The 18,831-nt window shown below is 39.8% G+C and overlaps 1 protein-coding gene across 1 annotated transcript in view; it reads left to right on the forward strand.

The window, feature by feature from the left end:
• The window catches only part of CLSTN2 (calsyntenin 2), a 190,758-nt gene that overhangs the window by 114,502 nt on the left and 57,425 nt on the right, over positions 1-18,831 (forward strand). The window contains exons 4-7 of the mRNA XM_032119231.1: positions 1,029-1,178; positions 12,457-12,642; positions 17,860-18,108; positions 18,649-18,770. Coding sequence (XP_031975122.1) covers positions 1,029-1,178; positions 12,457-12,642; positions 17,860-18,108; positions 18,649-18,770 — 707 coding nt within the window. The remainder of the gene's footprint in view (positions 1-1,028; positions 1,179-12,456; positions 12,643-17,859; positions 18,109-18,648; positions 18,771-18,831) is intronic.

The raw sequence follows: 18,831 nt of genomic DNA on the forward strand, positions 1-18,831 counted from the left end.
TGACAAAACAGACTTTGGCCAGTATCTGTGGGGATCAGTTGACTGCATTTGACTAAATTCTAGGATTTGGGGGCTGCCCATTTCAAATTTAGCACAATCAACTGGATTTTGCTGATCTTTGTTAGAAAGTAGTTATGTGGAGCATTGCTGCAGAGTACGTCTGTTTCTTGAATTCTGGAACAAAAATCCTCATTCAAAGAGATGGTAAAACAAACAGCCCTGAGCAAAAGCATGAAATGGATTAAACAGAATGAAGTTTCAGCTTGTGCAAGAAGTAAATTTCAGTGGAAATGGACAGAATTAAAATGCTGAAATTGTTAATAGCAAACCCATACATTTTGCACAGTGCTCTCCTAGTCCTGCAGGAACTGCTCTGAGAAAGATCTTTCCCTTTCCTTCTGAAAGTTCTGATGTCTTTGTTCTTGAAGCAGGTAATTTGTCACCTTTATATGTGTGTCAGGTTCAGCAGATAAACCCTGTTGTTGCTGGGTTTTATTTTCCATGTGATAACTCTGCTGCCGTATCAAATACTGCTAAGCACTGTAATGCAGGAGGTGATTCTGGGGCTTTTCCTATTTATAAAATGTCTCTCATCTAAAGGGTAATAGCTTTTGGGAAAACAGGAAGATACTTAGATTCAGTAGTGGATCTCAGGCACGTGGCTTTTAAAGCAGTGTATCATGGAAAATATGAAAATGAGGGTACTCATACCTCACATGTCAAGATGTAACTGCTAATTACTTTTACCATTTTACTTTAGAAAGTGTTGTTGAGCAGATGTTTTCTCATATAGCTATGCCCACATTATATCCCTCCCATCTTATATTTGCCTACAGTCTTCTTATTTCTCTGCTGGATTGAAAGAAAATCCTTCCTATTCCTCAGAACTGTCCTGCCTGTGGATGTCCGATGTGCTTTAAAGAGCCCAAAGTCACAAAGCACTTGATGAACCAGGACCCAAATGTTGCAGTCTGTGTATGCTTAGCCAAGAATGAATCTCTGAATGTTTTCTTGTGTTGAATCTCTAGGTAACATCAGGAACACTGAGAAACTGAGCTATGATAAACAGCACCAGTATGAGATAATGGTGACAGCTTTTGACTGTGGGCAGAAACATGCAACAGAAGATGTCTTGGTACGAGTTAATGTCAAACCAGTGTGCAAACCAGGCTGGCAAGGTAAGGTTTAATAGCTTATCTATTTTAATTTTTTATTTAAATCTCTTTTCTTTGGTGTTTTCCCTCTACCTCGCAGTAAGGAAAGTAGGGTGCTTATTGCATGGGTGTGGAAAACTGCTGCTATTTCTTATGCCTCATTCCAAGCCTGCTAACAAAGTGGATGATAATCCCACATTTGTTTCCATTTGCCATGTTTCTTCTCTAGGCAGAACAAAGAGCAGACCAGACAAAAAGAAATAAGACAAATTTCAATTCTAGTAAGTTATTTTATGAGTCAGAGTGAACATACTGGAAGGATAAAAAAAATGCTGCTGATTTGCCACTCTCCTACTATTCCCTTAAAGAGCACTTTTGAAGCCACCATAGCAAGGTACTTTTGCCATGTGAGCTGGAGTTGTTCAGGTTATCTTGTTCCAGGTTCAGGATTGGCTTTCATGGCATGCAGGAGCCAAGGCACCCTCACTGGGAGTGATAAGCATTTTTAGAGTTGATTCCTGTCTTTATATTGAGACCTTTCAGTAGGAATTGATTTTCTAAAAAGGCTGTAAGGATCTACACTCTGTCTGGAATGGAGAAAACCCCAGCTGACAATGTACTGAGAAGATAGATATGCCACTAATTATTAGGAATTAAGATGAAAATTTGGGCTGGATTATATACAAACGAACTGGATGTGACCACATTATGCAGGTGTCATTCAGGACTAACTTGACCTTCATAACTGTAATTTTTAAACATAATGATTGAGAAAGAAAAAAATCAGTTTGGCTGTTGTACTTAAAGGTAAATTTGCAGGTTGGCATTTAGAAGAAAAAAAGGTTTTCTTTGTAAAATGAGAAGCCCTGGTCTAGAGGAGTTTGTAATGAAATGTCTGCAATAGCAGGATTCCATTTCCACAGGCCTCACTTGGAGCAGAGCCACATTTCAATTTTTTGGGATGTACTAGTACCCAAGTACTTTGAATACCATTTTTGTTAAAAAAAGTACACAATACCTGTGAACTATTTCCACATTTTCTAACTGATCTTACTGTTCAAGTGATTTATTCTATAAAACTAATTATGGTCTCTTTACACTGGAAAAATGTTCTGTTTCCATTTTATGGAGTTATCTCAGATAAATTAAGTACCCCCAAATTAGCTTGGGATTGGTATTAAGATGGGTGCAATTGTTGATTATATTTTTTCATTGCTATAATTTTTTGATTTAGGTATTTTATTGATTGAATAAGTTTTGCAAAGGTGGTAATGGTGTGTTTGTATTTCCCACTATTGTCATAGTTACTTTGTAGTTCAAACCGTTATAGGAGAGATGGTTATTACTGGTCCTATCAGGTGGGTTTAGACACTTGGTAACCAATAAAAGTAATTGAAAAAACCTCACATCAGGTTTGGTTGGGGTTTGAGGGGGTTTTTTTATGCTTTGTTCATGTTATTTGTATGTTCCATCTGTCAAACACGTGACTGCTTCACCTCACTGGCACATGCCCAGGTCAAGGAGCACAAAGTGCAAGGGGATGTCTCCTACTCAGGGTAGAAGGTCTTTAGGCAAATAGCTGGGTAGACAGGGCTTCAGTTCTTAATTGCTAAGTCATTAATTGTAATTTGAAAATGTGCTGCAACACAATACTTCCAGAAATTTATACATTTCTCTTAATGAGACTTTTTTTATGCCTATTTATTTTTAAAGGTGGAAAAATTCATGTAGGTGATGCTGTTTTCCAGTTTGAGCCAGTATCTGTAAAAATAACCTGTTTCTAGGGAAAAAAATAAGATCAAATAAGCAAAACTTTCCAAGAGTATTTCTAGTAGTTAAAGAGGAAATCTGGAGACTAAGAATAGAAGATATTTAGAGTGTTCTTTCTTCCCTGTGTCTGTTGCTCTGTGACCTCCCCACAAAGGGGCAGCCAGCAGGTTTGCTCCATCTTCTTTGAAATAATGCTATATTTGTAAAGATTGGATGACTACAGGAAGTAAAATAATGGGAGGTTTTTGACAGAAAAGAGGAATATTCTGAGTCTTTGGTTATAATAGAGATGTTGCTAAAATACATGATTTTTTTTTCTTGTTCTTCAGTGTTATCTTGAACAAACAAATACTTGGAATTTCAATTTATGGTATTGGCACTTAGTTCCTAAAAGTTAATGGCTTTTGTAATTTGAAATATTGTGCACTTGTTTATGTAACTATCATGAATAGAGATAGTAGTAGTCTAACACAAATTCAGTATTAAAATTTTTAGTGCAGCAAAATTCAGTGTAGATGCCCTTCAAACAACCTCCACTCTGCAGGGCTGGGACTGGGAAGAACAGGCTTATGTAAAACAATTCAAGATTATTCCTGTTTCTTGAGGCCAGCGGCACGTGACTGACATGTGACAGAGCAAATAAGGCTGCACAAGCCAAGGTGCTTTCCTTTAATCAATATTCCCTTGGGCTGATAGAATTGAAGACTTCATTAAATCTAGGAGCTGCTTCCCTGCTCTCTGATGATGGACATTAATACACAAGCAGCCAGATCCCCACACAGACATTTTCAGCAAACAAGCCTCCTCTCTATTAAGAGGCTACTTTAGAAACAAACTTGACCCGAGCTGACATCAAACTATACTGAACAGACCACTCTGGAGTGTTACTTGTGTCCTGAGCAAGCTAAAAATGAAATCAATGAGCTGAATTAATTCCTAATCAGTTATTTTAATTGGAAATTCTCATTAGTGAGTTTTGTCAAATGACTTCTATAGCTGTGCTACAAAATCTCTTCATGCCAGCTGTGTTTTCATGTCCCTGATTTCCAAACAATGGTGTGACCATGTCCTGCTAGGTAGGTAAAGGACTACATTACCAAGAAAAGCTGGATTATGATGGTACTCCTGACATCATTATGGCTCAATCTGCAGTTGAAGATATTTTGATTTTTGGTTTAAAACATTTTAAACACAATTAAGGGGTTTCCATCCTAAGCAAAACCCTGTTATCTTCAGCACCTTCCCCAGCTTCTGTCCCTCCCTCCAGGGCCCTGCCTGATTTCAGCTCTGCGGACACAAAGTGCACACTACACTTTTTCCTGGGGATTCATTTGCAGTGTGGTTCATTTCACTGCAGTTGTTTTAATGTCACAAATACTGATTTCTGTAAAGTTGCATCTTCCTTATTCAAAGCAGGGTGGGCAGACTTGTGGCAACACAGTACTAAATATCCATAAAATATTTTCATTAAACAGCATGAGGTGAAATGTCCTGCAATCTAAACCAGGTTTCCTTTAGTTCATTTATGATCTTGTAATCTCCTTTTGTCACATTTCTGCTACTTCCAGGAACAGTTTTCACAAAACTGTTACTGTTCCCTCATAGTGGGATAACAAATGGAAATGAAATATAAAATAATGTGCTGAAAGATGCAAGATAGCAGAAAATTGAAAACAATTATTCCTGTACCAGGCTCTCTCGTGAGTGATGTACTGTGTGGGGAGAAAAAGAGTTTAGCCTCAAAAAAGAAAGGGCAGAATCATGAACCCACAAACTTAAAAAATATGTTTTGAGACTGTTAGAGGTCTGCTCAATTTTTGGCAATTAAACCACAAGTGAGGTTGCTCCCTAAAATGTAGTTGATTTCAGACAGAAAATCATTATTAAAAGAAAAAAGCTTCTCTAAAGCAACTGGCTGAATACCCCAGGAAAATTTCAGAGAACTCTGCTCTCCTTAAACCAACAGGGGAGGCTGGCTGTGCTTCTGGGGAGATGAGTGTGGAGCAAAGACAACAGTCCAAAACTCAAAAGTTACTTTGTCTCCCCTCATGAAAGAAGACTTTTTTTCTATGCCAAGTTTCATATGTCCTTGCATAAGCAATGGTGACTAACCTGCAGTTTAACAGACGATTAGGACTCTGAATAGAAAACAGGATTTCACGGCATCCAGCCTCAAGTGTTTTACCAATCTGAAAAGATTTCTTACATTTATCTTCCACGGTCTGTGAACCCATATGCATCCACACCCAACTACCCAAGAAAGAGAATGAGGTTGAAGTTCTTTAAAAATTCATCTTAAAAGAGATAGTCCTGAAAAATTCAATTGCTTTCATATAGTTTTGGCTTAAAAATAGTTCTGAAATACAAGCTTCTCTTTGTTTATTCACCTAATAGAGTATAAAAACATTTAATAAAGGTAGTTAATGTATCAAAGATATTGCATATAATTTCTTTTCTAAGGCATGTAGGGCTCACTAAGGTGACCTGGGCCCTTGCTACCACCAAAAGGCACATGCCTACCACCTTTTTAAGGTTGAATAGTCATTCAGAGGCTGTGTGCAGTCACATCACCCTGCTCTTCCTGCTGAAATAAAATCCTTCTTTTGTGCAGAGAAGGGCAGGACCTGCTATTTCAACAGCAGAGTGATCTTACATCGCTTCTGAGTCAACATTCCTCAGAGATGCTGTTTGCAGTAGCTGCTGAGTGACTTCAGAATGGTTTTCATGGGGGCTTTCTACTAAGATCCAATTACTGAGGAAAACCAAAACCATACTGGCTTTCATTCTGCCAGTGCTTTTAACAAGGAGGAATATGAGTACTAAGGCAATTGATTATTTGGAAGAGGGTGGTCAAGTGCAGAAACCTTGCTGATGAGAATAATATTCCCAGTCTTCCGAAGCAATTTTAAAAGGCCAAATCTTTTCTGCACTAAACATAAATCAACTTGTATTTCACTTGTGCACATACCTAGCAGCTCAAAACACCATCCTTGTGTTGTCTTAGCTGTAAGATATTCACCCATATTTTTATAAATGAAATTTATTGTGAAGCAGGGAGTCTTTATGCCAGTCTAGACTTGGCACTGCTGTGCATGCATTAGCCATACATCCTTCAACCAGGGTAATTAGAATGAAATACTTACTTATTCAGCTGTTAACTTGAATGGCACCGTTTTAGTAGAAAACCCACTTTAAATAACCACTCCAGACATTTGAAAATTAACTGAACTCCTGAGCACTAGGGAGTTTTGAGCTTAAAATTTACATAAGTCCATATTTGTTTTTGTACTTGTATCAACATTTTTTTTACTTTTCTTTGACTACCAGACATACTCAGAGAAAGCAGTCATGCCTGTTCCAATCTAATTTTTAAGATATGCCCTCAGTAAGTTCTGTGTCTGCATTATAGCTATATACTTCTTCCCTGCACACTCCAGGTCCTTTCATGTCTCTTTTTACCATGGCCTCTTACTGAAAACACAGTGCTTTATACATTCCAAGACTGCCTTTCTTTTGCCTGGCTGTATCAGACTGGTGGCTCGTGGAAATGCTGTTCTTGTCTTAATGGAAATCAGCTCTTTTTTCCGTTTGTCGTTTTTCACTGATTTCTCAGCAGTCTGCTGAAGTTCCTGAATTTCTATCATTACTGCTAAACACTATTTCTGTAACACCAGTTCTCAAGGTCACCTTATTCTATGCTTAGGCTATCCTCTTTCTAGATTGACTTCTAGTGTGGCACTGCTTTCTTTTCCCTTCACTGGCAGCAGTAACTAACGTGGTCCTGGTCTTGTGCCAAGACTGCAAATGGAAATATCAAATAACACTCCCAAGGCAGATTCACAGGGATCATTACCAGTTAGTTCCCTGTGTACCATGAACTTCACATTTTCAGAGTAACCCATTATTGTCCTCTCTGCAGGCTGTTCTGCTTATCTGTGAGGACTGAAATATTGAAGTCAGTCTTTTCCATTCTTAAGTGATAGAAAACCCCCATTCATTTTAGACTTATGTAACTAGATTCTTATTTCCATAGACCTCTGTGGAAGATAACTCCTTTGTTCATATTTCTGCATTTTCAACGACAAAAATAATCTTTTCTTTTTTGAATTTTCACTGCAAGATCCTCTTGAGCTTTACTGGGGAAATTATAATTTCATTGAGAAGTTTCTTATCTCTGAGATGCAGCTGACAGCATCTTTCCATTAACATTTCCTCTGCCCAAAATTTAAAGCACTACAGGATATCCAGTTAGGTTTGAAGCTTTTCTTTATGATTTTTTTTTTTCTTTGCATGTAAAAAGTTCCACATATTCTTAGCCCTTGGGCTGAGAAATTGAAGACTTTCCACATGAGTTATGACACGGTCAATTCATTGATTTGGATAACTACTCCATGCAGTGTTTCAGAGTCTGTCTTTTAGAATCTGAGAAGCACTTTGCAGACTCTCCAGTAGAGACATTAGAAGTCTGTGACCAACCCAAACCTGGCAACAAGGTTATTTCCTGGAGGAAAGCAAGCAAAGAGCCAGTTGTAGTAACAGAGCCGGCAGAGCCTTCATCACCCAGGGCCAACCCCTCACCCTGCTGAGGGGAGCAGGGCAGACCCAGAGAAGGGGGCCAGGCTCAGCCAAGATGCCAGATCACCCCTCATGGTGAAGAGGTCCCAGGAAGTGGATCCATGGATGAGGGTTGGGGTCAGGTCACTGGGCAGCTCCACAGTGATGAGGCTCTGTCAGGCCAGAACAGCAAGTCACTGGGCTGGCTCTTGGATCAAGGAAACCTGTGGCTGAGCCAGACCAGCACCTGCAGCCCAGCCTGATGGGGCTGAGCTTAAACAGAGCTCCAGGCCCGTGGGGGCAGATGGAAGCCCCAGGTGAAGCTTCTGGAGGTTCATTAGGGCTTATTGGTGCCCTTGGGGCTCTGACACTGTGGGAAATACATTATTGAAATGCAATCTCACAACAAACAGTAGCTTAACTGTGCTGTTGTTTCATGGTTTTAAGATTCTTATATGTTTATTTCACATAATTAGGCACCATTAGAGCTGGGAACTTTATCACTTGATGGAATATTCAGTGTCAGTAGGTCAGGCACAACAGTTATTCCATTAGGGTTCACCAGCTCCTGTAGCAGCAGCCCTTCCACTGTCCTGTACTGAGCACAAATTTTTGTCTCCTTTTTGTTTGTCTTTTTAAAACTACCAACATGCTGCAGAAGGAAAAGGAGTATATGAATGTTTGTTTATGCTTTGAGATACACACTCCAACCTCTTAGCAAACCATGGTATCGTAGCAGAGCTTTGGACATTAGTTTGAGTTTTCTCTTCGCTGTGGAAACCCTGTAACTGAGTCAGACCTGATTCTCATTTCCTTAACAAGTCACTCATCTTATTTCACATAAAAAAGGCATCAGAGTAACCTTTGGCCAAGTCTCCAGCCTACATAAACAGCACAGATGTGAGGATGCTGCAGAGGAAACAGAAGAGATACCAATTACACTGCTCTGGGAACCTTCCGTTCCAGCAATTACGTAGGGATGCTGCAGAGGCTCACTAACAGCACCACATAAATTTTATCTTGCATTTAGCTGCCAAGATGCACATCTTCAGTGCAACAGGAGAGAAGTTTTGCATTTCATTGTGTTACAATTATCTTTAATTACATTGCTATTGTTTTTAACCATGAGATGGAATCAAAGTTTACGGCCACACACATGTAGGAGACATGAATCAGATCATACCTTCTCTGCATGATCTCTTTCAAGGGAAAAAATCAGATTAAATCCTTGTTAGTGTCATCTAGCATTAGAAATTAATTAAAGTATAAAACATGGATCACAAAGACAGTACAGAAACCCTTAAGTTTAGAGATCAAGGAAAGTCTTTACATTATCCTGCTGTTAAAAGGAAAATTTGTTTAGTGCATTGGGATTTACTTTTAAAGGCTCAAACTGTTACTGAAGTTTGATCCATTTTGATCTTGTGATAGTTTGAGGGTCTCAGAAACCAAGATCCAGGTTTACATAGCTGCTTTATAATTGATGAAATCTGAACCACAAGCTTGATATGGTGATATTTGCACTCTAGTGTTGTATTGTAGGGATAACCCAGCTAGGGCTGTCTTGCAATGTCTGGAGTAGCTTTATGCCACAAATGACAAGCAAAAGCCCGTTGAATTATAAAATCCAAACAGAGGCTGCAGGACTAAACAATGCTAGTTTTATCCAGACTTTCCCCCTGGGATTAGTCTTCTACCCTGACAGTGTTTACTTTCTTAAGTTTGCAGTGTAACCTGGTGCTGTAGCAGGACTTGTGTCAGGTTTGTGTCAAAGGAGGAGCTATGTTGGTTGGGTTTAGCTAATCTAAGTGCAACCTGCCAGTTCAGGTGGGATTATATATCTAAACAAATATGGAAAATATTTAAATTCAGAGGCTTTTGCAGACTCAGGTTACATAAGACTTTTCTTCTGAGTCACATTCAGAGGAAATGAAAAAGTGCCATCACATTCCTGAAGGAAGGTGCTGATCTTTTGAGGAAGTCCAATATGGGATGTTATTCTGGGAGAAAGCAAAATAATGATATTCATCCCATTCAAAATTAATTTGAAGACTTGGGTTACTCTCACAATAATTTCTTCACGCTGTGACTACCACTTATTGTTGCTTTTTCCAACTCTGTGCACTTCCCAGTGTTGCTGCCTGTACTGGTGGTGAGATCCAGAGGGTGCTGGCCTCAGCACAGCTCTGGGATGCTGAAGTGCTTGGGGGGCAGGTACTATAGAAATAAGCCAGTTGTTTCTTATCAGAGCTGTCGCTGCCTTTAGGGACTGTTCTGTCATCATAGGATTGTAACCTACTCCAGTATTGCCTCATGCCTGCCTGGGAATGCCTCTGGCATGGAGAGGGACATCTTGGTGGAATTCCTAAATCTGCACTAAGTCAGTGAAGGCAGTGGTGGTAGGATGAGTATTGGTCTGTGATGGTGCAGTGGACCAAAGTACAAAAACACTGGTTCAAGTCTAGTTGATGTTTTACAATTTAGGGCTGAGATTAATGTGAGTGATTTAGGGGGGTACAGGGTTTATGATCTCTGGGTACAAATTCCCACTTCTGCTAAGCTAAAAGGTAATACTGTGAAACAAAATACCTCTTCCAGTTCTTGTGGCAGAAACAGGGGGCTCCCATTATTCTTCCTAGTGAACAGTGGCATTTTATATGGTGTGGGTTTTGTAGGACATTCCTCGTAGAGCTGGAGGTGAGCGTGCAGCTGCAGATACCTTGTAGTTTGTAATTTAGTCACATCTCTCATCCACTAATGAATATTTTGTATGAGTGCTGGTTCATTTGGTATAACTGAGAAGTGAAAATGTGGCTGAAAGCTGCTGAAATATCAGAAAGTCTTCAGATATATATATAAGACTTAATTTTTTCCCCTTTTGGGTAGAGGAATATAATGCCTGAACTGGTGAATAAGAGATGATAAACATCAGTAATTCATATGTTACTAGTTTTTATAAAACTATTTTATTTTTACGTGAAGTACTTTGGAAGAATTTGCTGCTGTTGTTCTATTGGAAATGTGTTAACCTCAAATTTCTGCAATGGAGAGGGAACAGAAACCTATTATTATAATGCTGTCCCATATATGATACTTGAAATTCTAATGGAACTGTTTAAGCTGACAATTGTAGAGAAATATGCAATACTGTAGATCAAATCTAACTTAATATGGAACAAATGGAGTGAATTACCTGAAAATTACAACTGAAATAGCAACTCAGTTGTGTGTGCACAGGCAGTCATGTACTCATGGTTGTCTTAGTCACGATGTACAAGTCCTAAAGATTTTAGTAAAAAAAGATGCTAAGCATACTTTCAGAATGTTCCAGAAAGTCTCATCTTCCTCTTGATAACAAAATGCTGCACGATTACCAGTTGGGTTAGGTCAGGAAGAAGATCTGAGAATTTTGAAATGCAGACCAGTGATTGTAGCATCTTTGCCAGGACGCTGGACTGATGACTGCCTTACACTTCAGAGTGTTCACATTGGACGTTCCGATTTTTTTGTAAATGTTTAATACAGTTTAAGACAGTGGGAGAGAGCACCATTTTTCAAGCTTTCTGAAAATGAGATCTACTGGAAAACACCAAGCTCCTTCACCTACTAAAACCATATTTATATTTGTATCTACTCTTAGTTTTCCTTCCACTGATATTTAGAAAGAATGTCTCTGTCCATTTGCTTCCAGAGATTTTGTTGACTGCTAGGACCTAGAACTTTTCCATTTATGAAGTCTTCTTTTACCTAGAAAGATTTGAACTTGTTAGAGCAATGAGGGGAAGGGCCATAAACATGGCCAGAAGGCTGGAGCATCTCTCATTTAAGATCAGACAGAGAGTTGGGGTTGTTCAGTGTGGAGAAGGTTTCAGGGAGATTTTGCTGAGGCCTTTCTTTAGTGCTTAAAGGGGGCTTATAAGCAAGACAAAAACATTTTACTGAGATCTGTAGTGACAGGACAAGAGGCAACAGCTTTAAGTTGGATTTAGATCAGATATAAGAAAGAATTTTTTTTTTCCTAGAAGGATGCTGAGGCACAGCACAGGTTGCCCAGAGAAGCTGTGGATGCCCCATCCCTCAAGCTGTCTGAGATCAGACTGGATGGGACTTTGAGCAACCTGGTTTAGTGGAAGGTGTCCCTGCCCATGGCAGGGGGATGGACTAAGAGAGCTTTGAGGATCCCTTGCAACTCCAGCCATTCTGTGACTCGATGAAAACACGAGCTGTAAAGACAGCTAAAATACACGTTTGTAATTACTGCTGCTTGTTTGGGTTTTCTCTGAAGCGTGTTGCAAACACCATAATTAATTGGATTTCAAACATTAAATGCTTCAGTTGAGCAGCACAGGGGTATGTGTGGCACAAACAGGTGGCTGCCTAAGGCAGGGGATTGTTTAAATGCTGTGGGCTGTGAGGCGTCTGCATAAGCACGGATTAGTCAGATCTGGCTGGAAGCACAAGTCGTCCTTTCAGCTGGAACTTCCTGTCATTAATGCTTCACAAAATTAGGAAGATGTTCAAAGACAAGTGGCACTACAGAGGTGTTACATTAGACTGACGTGTGTAGCCTGGTTCTTGGAGGTATTTGTTCTTACCACAACACTGTGAAATCTGACCAAATTGGGTACAGCAGACACCTCCTCCGTGTAGAGCTGGCTTGTAGTCTGTCACGGGAACATGGACACCGGAGCTCCAGACTGACACCAATTAGCACTTCTTGTCAGGAGATGTGTGTAGCCCATGCTTGTGTGACTCAACCAGCAGCAGTGTTACTTAGTTGAGCCTGACTCTCTTAGAAAAACAGGGCCAAAATCCAATTTTTTTAGGACAGTAGCTTATTGCTACCAACTTCAGGAACTCTTAGTTTTGCCTTAGACAGTGACCTTTGAGAACAGTATGTCATTTAAAATTATATAACTCCCTTCCCTTTTTTTACTCACTATTGGATCTTGTTGTTTTTATTTGTTTCTTTTTCCAGACTGGAACAAACGGATTGAATACAGGCCTGGCTCTGGCAGCATACCCTTGTTTCCCAGCATCCATCTAGAAACGTGTGATGGACCAGTGTCCTCAATCCACTCCACCATTGAACTGCAGACCAATTACATTGGAAAGGGCTGTGATCGTGAAACCTACTCAGAAAAATCTCTGCAGAAATTATGTGGTATGAATATGGTTTTCAGTTGACATAATAATGGTGGTTTTTTTCCAGACAAAGTTCCAGTTCCAGCATTCAGCACTTGGATTTAGCTCAGATGGTTCACCTTGGATTGTAGCAATGAAAATGGAGAGAGTGGTGGTATTTGACAGCTGCTTCATTCTTCTTTTCCATTTTTTTTCTCTATTTCATACTTTCTCCCTGCCTTCCTTTATTTTTTTTCTCTCCTGATCTTGTTCCCTTCCCTATTTTTCCTTCTTCCTCATTCCACGTCTTTCTGCTTCTTTCTTCCCTCTGCTACAAATACTGGTGTGACAGTGTAGTGAGATTTCCAGTGTAGATTTGCCATCACAGGAATACCATAGGATTTGAAGGGAATCTCCCTGTTGTGTTTGTCCTCCTGACTCAGCTTTCTGTTTTGCTGCTCAGTGCTGTGCCAGAGGACAAACAACCAAAAAGTGGAAGAGTATTTTGGGAAATCATTTGAGCAAAAATATTTAAGAAACATGAATTTCAGATAAGCGCTGACCTCATGAAGAAATATTTCCTAATTATTTTCCTCCCTTTTTGTGCTTTTTGATAACTTGGTGTAAAAGGCACAAATCAATTTGGAAAGGCAGATTAAATACTTGAAGATACTGCTGCATTTTTTTGAGACGTCAAGATTCTGTATCTGGCAAAGCAATGGCCACACAATAACGCCTTTATCTTTTGAGATCAGCTATCTGTCCTGCTCCTCTAATATCCTGTCTTTAGAGTCCTCCTCTGAAGCCTTGATGGTGTGGACATTGATTCTATCTTCTCCAAAATGTCTCTTTGCCTGGCCCCTGTCTCAGCTACAGTAGCAAGTGTGTAATTTTTTTCCCATTTAAATGCATGGATTTTGGTTTGGGGTGCTCTGGTGTAGGGCTTACCTTTGCTCTGATAACCACACAGTAGTGCTGCAGATACATTAAGATCAATACACTAACCTTTAAGAAATAACTTTTGTAAATGAAAAATTTCAGCCAGTGTTACTAAATTATTAAAAATGGAGAAGCAGTCTCCAGGGGAAAATAGTTGGCAGTTTAAATTATCAGTTATCAGTGGAGATGGAGAAAGGGAGGTAAAGGTGAGTGGGAGTAGTAGCATTGTCATAAAATCTGAATGTTTTCAACTTGCAAATTGCTTAGTTAAGATCGCAGAAGCAATCATGACTTTGTGTGTCTTTATCCAACTGCCTGGGCTCTAGAAGAGCAGATGAAAACCCATCTGCCCCAATATGCATCTTAATCGTGTTAATGACATTAAATCTGAGAGGCTGAGTAAGGCTTGATTTCATAAAGTACTAGAATTTTAATAAAAATAAATATGTTATAGCCAAAGTTAAAATACTTTTGCCTCCTCTAAGAACCTGCACTGGCAGCCAAAAGAACATTGCTTTGTGCTGTTACAGACCTGAACTCCAAATGGCACAGTCACTTAGTGCAGATCACTACAAACAAGACTAAACCACGAAATTATTACCTTGAAATCAAACACTGGTAGCAGCTGTATCCAACATTATCATTTCAAAGTGTAGGGCTGAAAGGAGTTACCTTCAGCTGGTATAAAATTCCTCAGTTGAGGAAGGTTGTGCAAACTCTAAGGGGTTCAGTTTGCAAAGTGTGGCTTGACTGCCTCACCTGCTGACACTTGAGTAGAAAAGAGAATTACAAGAGTTTCTCAGGTCTGTCAGGGCCATTGTGGTGGCTGCAGGCAGCTCTGGGCGGTGGACAGATGTCACTGCTGAACTTCAGCTTTTGCTCAGCACATCTGTGAAGGAACAGAATGCAAAGCACTTGAGAAAATAGATAGGAGTGTAAGAGTGTATGTAAATAGGGGGAAAATTCTCACTGCGGAAAGAATTTGGTTTTTTTGTCCAAGTTTTCTGTATCTTCATAGAGAGCAGACATAGTAGAAACTTGTAACAGGACTTTGATAAAAGGGTTGTAAGTGACAATGTGCTTTACATGAGAATTGCTTTTAGCCTGGCCTGTACTTTGCTATTTAGTATTTATTACCATCCTTAATGTAGAGGGAACTCTTATGAAAGCAGGTTAAATTATTTCTGGAAATCAGTTTTCTCCCAGAAATTACCTTATTGTAATTAATGGCTGGATGATAATATCCTTTGAAAAGGAAGAAAACCCTGAATTTTTTGTCCAGTGAAGCACTGTGTGATTGCAGAGAGGGCAGAACTGAGCACTCACAGACAGCTCTGCACCATGTAGAATGCAAGGCTCTCTGTGTGTAATTAAAAATCCCATTTATAAATCCTGTGCTCATTTCTTCATTTATCTGTTGGAAATCTGGAGAAGGCAGATGCTAAGGAGGGTGAATTAAAATTCATTTTTTATATGACAGAAAGTTTAAGTTTGCTTTTCTTAACCCAGAGATCGGCACTCCCTTGGACGGTCAAGGTGGGCGGCTTAAATGATTAAATTGCACTTGAGTCATTTTAAAGTCAAGGAATTATTAGCGTTGTGCCTCAAAGCATTTTAGTAAGCATTCTTTCACCTTGTCACATGACAATAATAAAAAGTACAGACTGTCTAAAAGATGCCATTTGGACTACAAAAACATAGAATAAACCACGCTAAAAGAAATATAGGTTAAGGAGCCTAAAATATAGTGGAAAGATGGCTCTGGTGCTGTCTCCTTTCCCTCTAAATGTAGGTAAAACAGAAAATAATGGGATTGCTAATTCTCATATGTGGCAAATGGGAAACTGAGTCAGGGCAACACTGAGTACCAGACTCAAGGCCCTGCTCCAGCTAAGATCCTGCCCTCTCTCTGTTATCCTGGGTGGTGCAGCATTGCAAGAAGCTCAAAGAAAGTTGCTGATCTGATCAAGAAGTACAATTAGGGCTGGGTGTTATTTGGATGATTTGGTTCCAGCTAAGACAGCAGTTTGGTCCCTCAGCAAGCAGCATCACTGTGTGCTTATCCTGGCACAAAGTTTGGAGCCCAAATGTGCAGGATTGGGAGAGGAGGTGGGGCCAACTGCATAAATCACTTGTGAAAATAAACACTTTTATATGCAAGAGGTGCCTCAGGGATCTCAGCCCAAAACTGAGCTTCATGCAGCAGTTCCTGCATTGTTCTGGAAGCATTTTTGGGAGAAAAGGGCATCAGGCACTACATTTTGGAAGAGCACTGATGCAATGATAAGGCTGTTCTGGGAGCACCTCCAGACAGATCCTGTTTGCATTGTTCCAGGTCTGTCTCTGTACACGGCTGAGCAGCCTGGGACTCTGGCTGGATTTATTAGGATAGAAAAAGCATGATTTGGTCCAGCCAAGTCTCCCAAGCACATAATCCAATGGTTTCTCTCAGGGCAGGATTAAAACACACTAACAGGATGAGATTCCAAACTTAGCCATAAATCTCCATACAAATATGGGCAGATAAAGTGGAACCTGTTGAGCTTGGTGCTGGTTACACAAATGCTCTTGCACAAGCCTGACCTTAAGCTGGGTAAATGAGGTAATTTACCTGAGCACTCTGCTGAGTTTAACTAGCAATATGGAAGTGTTCGAGGCCAGGCTGGATGGGGCTTGAAGGTGCCCCACCTATGGCAGGAGCATTGGAACTGACTGATCCTTGAGGACCCTTCCACCCCAAACCATTCTATGATACTCTGACCATGAGAAAATTGCATTTTGGAGTGTATCCTTGGATTAATTCTAATAGAAAAAATAGATATTTCCAAATGTTTGTGGCCAGAGTAGATTGTGAGGGGTGAAGCTTCTCTGAGCTCATAATTTAACTAATACAACCATGTGCCCATTTAAAAATGTATTTTCTTTGATATAAACCGTGGTACAAGGTATTTCTGTTCCTTCTGGAAATTTAAAAAACTGAATATAAAAATTAGTTCAGAAGGAAAATGAGTGAGAAAATAATGATTTTGCTTGTGTCCTGTGCAAATAATTTTATTTTTAGTGATTGAGTTAAAGAAGAAAAAAAAGTTGATCCCAAATTGTGCCATCTGGATAAATTGAGTTTGATGTATTCCTGTTGGTAGCGTCTCTGTATTAAGCAATGCAGTGTCGTGTATTATTCAGAATTTACAGTTTGTAAAATAAATAAACTTTGTCTCTGTGCTCAAACTATAAACCTGTAGGTGTTAGGTTTGGTATTTAAAATATCACTTCAAAATAGCCTCATTTTACAGTAATAAATTTTAGAGGAGAATCCAAGACATTCAGTTACAGAATAATGTGAATGTTTCCAAATCATTACTATAATACTTTTTGTTTAAAGTCCATATGATACAATTCTACACACTCTTGGTTTAAAATTCTGCATACCTGCAGAGATTTGGGATCTTTTATCTCTTCTTGGATGGTGAAGGCAGAATATCTTAGCAGGGGATTTTTTATGCTGTCACGGTTTGCTCACAATATTGTTACTTGGCAAAGCAGCAACAGGAACACAAAGATTCTTGGAATTGTATTTCCTTAATGCTAAATGCTGTCTTTCACCAGTAGGTAAATGCTCTGGGTAGCTCCTTACATGTTTTTAATAGTGCCTGGCAGCTGTTAAGCTGTAAGGAAACATAGAGCTGTGAAGAACTGTGCTATTTTATCAGACCTTGGCACCACGGTGTTTTCCATCTCGGTCTATCATTAAAGAACACGTGGAGTTACAACCATCAAATATGTACCAGAAACCAGCACTGAAATGATATTACCTGGTCAGGGTGAATCCCCCCTGTGAATTGACATTCCTACCAGAGTTATTGTGGATATCCATGTCTGTCTGTTGGACACTGTGTGGCCTGTCCTGCACTCATCCCCACCATGCTGTATTTTACCGCACGTCATCCCTGCCTATCTTCATGCTGTCAGGGAGGGAAGATAAATGCAGAAAATTTGTTTTGACTCTTAGCAGATCTTGAAACAGCTGAAGAAATGTCATTAATGAATTTCAGAAAATAATGAACATTTCTGAGAAAGGTAACTTTACATTATTTTTTATAGTTTCCTGTGCACTACATTTAATCTAGAAAACTTCTTTCTGGTTTACGATGGTTGGTATTTTATAACATTTCAGTGATTTGGCTTTGAGGCTGGTAGGGCCACTTGCGTAGTAAAACAGTCTAAAGAGTGTGAATCAGAACCCTGGCCTATATTAATATAATCTTCACAGCTTTTTCATTGGTCTCTCATCGTGTTATTCATGATATGTGATTTGCAGGAGCTTCCTCAGGTGCCATTGACCTATTACCATCTCCCAGTACAACAACCAACTGGACAGCTGGGCTGCTCATGGATAGCAATGACATCATTTTTAAATTTGATGGAAAGCAAGGAGCCAAAATCCCAGATGGAATAGTCCCGAAAAATTTAACTGATCAATTCACCATCACTCTGTGGATGAAACATGGACCTAGTCCTGGGTTAAGAGCTGAGAAGGAGACTATTCTCTGCAACTCTGACAAGACAGGTGAGTCTGTGTATGGAAAAGATGTTATGCAAAGGGAATATCAACAGCGGTAGAGTGTTGCCATCTCTCCTCATTTTGTTTGGTCTGAGAAAAAACTAATCTCAGATGGTGCCACTCTAAACATTGCTGACTTGAGAGCTTATTGAGTGGACTGATGACTGCCTAAATTTCAAACACAGCTGGGATAACATAGCTAGAGAGATTTCACAGAAATTAATTAATAAAATAATGAAATTATGTTTAATTTTTTTCATTATTTAGATTGGGAGAAACAGTTCTAATTCTTCACTGAAACTAGTTATATGAAATATGCATTTGGATTTGATTTATTAGCTGGGATAGGATGATTACATAAACAAAGCTGATACGGCATAATTCAAGAAGATGCTCCCGGCAAGAACCATAATGATCCATGAGAAGACTCAGTTCTTTGGGGTTTCTCTTATTTGGCTGGGTGTTGTCTGTGTATGAGACTTCCAGACACAGCCAGAAGTGCTGCTGTGTGTGGGGTGGCTGAGCTGGGTGTGTCCCTCCCCGCAGAGATGAACCGGCACCACTACGCGCTGTACGTGCACAACTGCCGGCTCGTGTTCCTGCTGCGCAAGGACTTCGACCAGGCCGACACCTTCCGCCCCGCCGAGTTCCACTGGAAATTGGACCAGGTACTCCCTGCTTCCTCTTATCCAGGACCCTCCCTCCTCCTCATCCCCTTTAGAGAGCACA

Source organism: Corvus moneduloides, chromosome 10, assembly GCF_009650955.1.
Source record: "Corvus moneduloides isolate bCorMon1 chromosome 10, bCorMon1.pri, whole genome shotgun sequence".
In the NCBI taxonomy this organism is placed as follows: domain Eukaryota; kingdom Metazoa; phylum Chordata; class Aves; order Passeriformes; family Corvidae; genus Corvus; species Corvus moneduloides.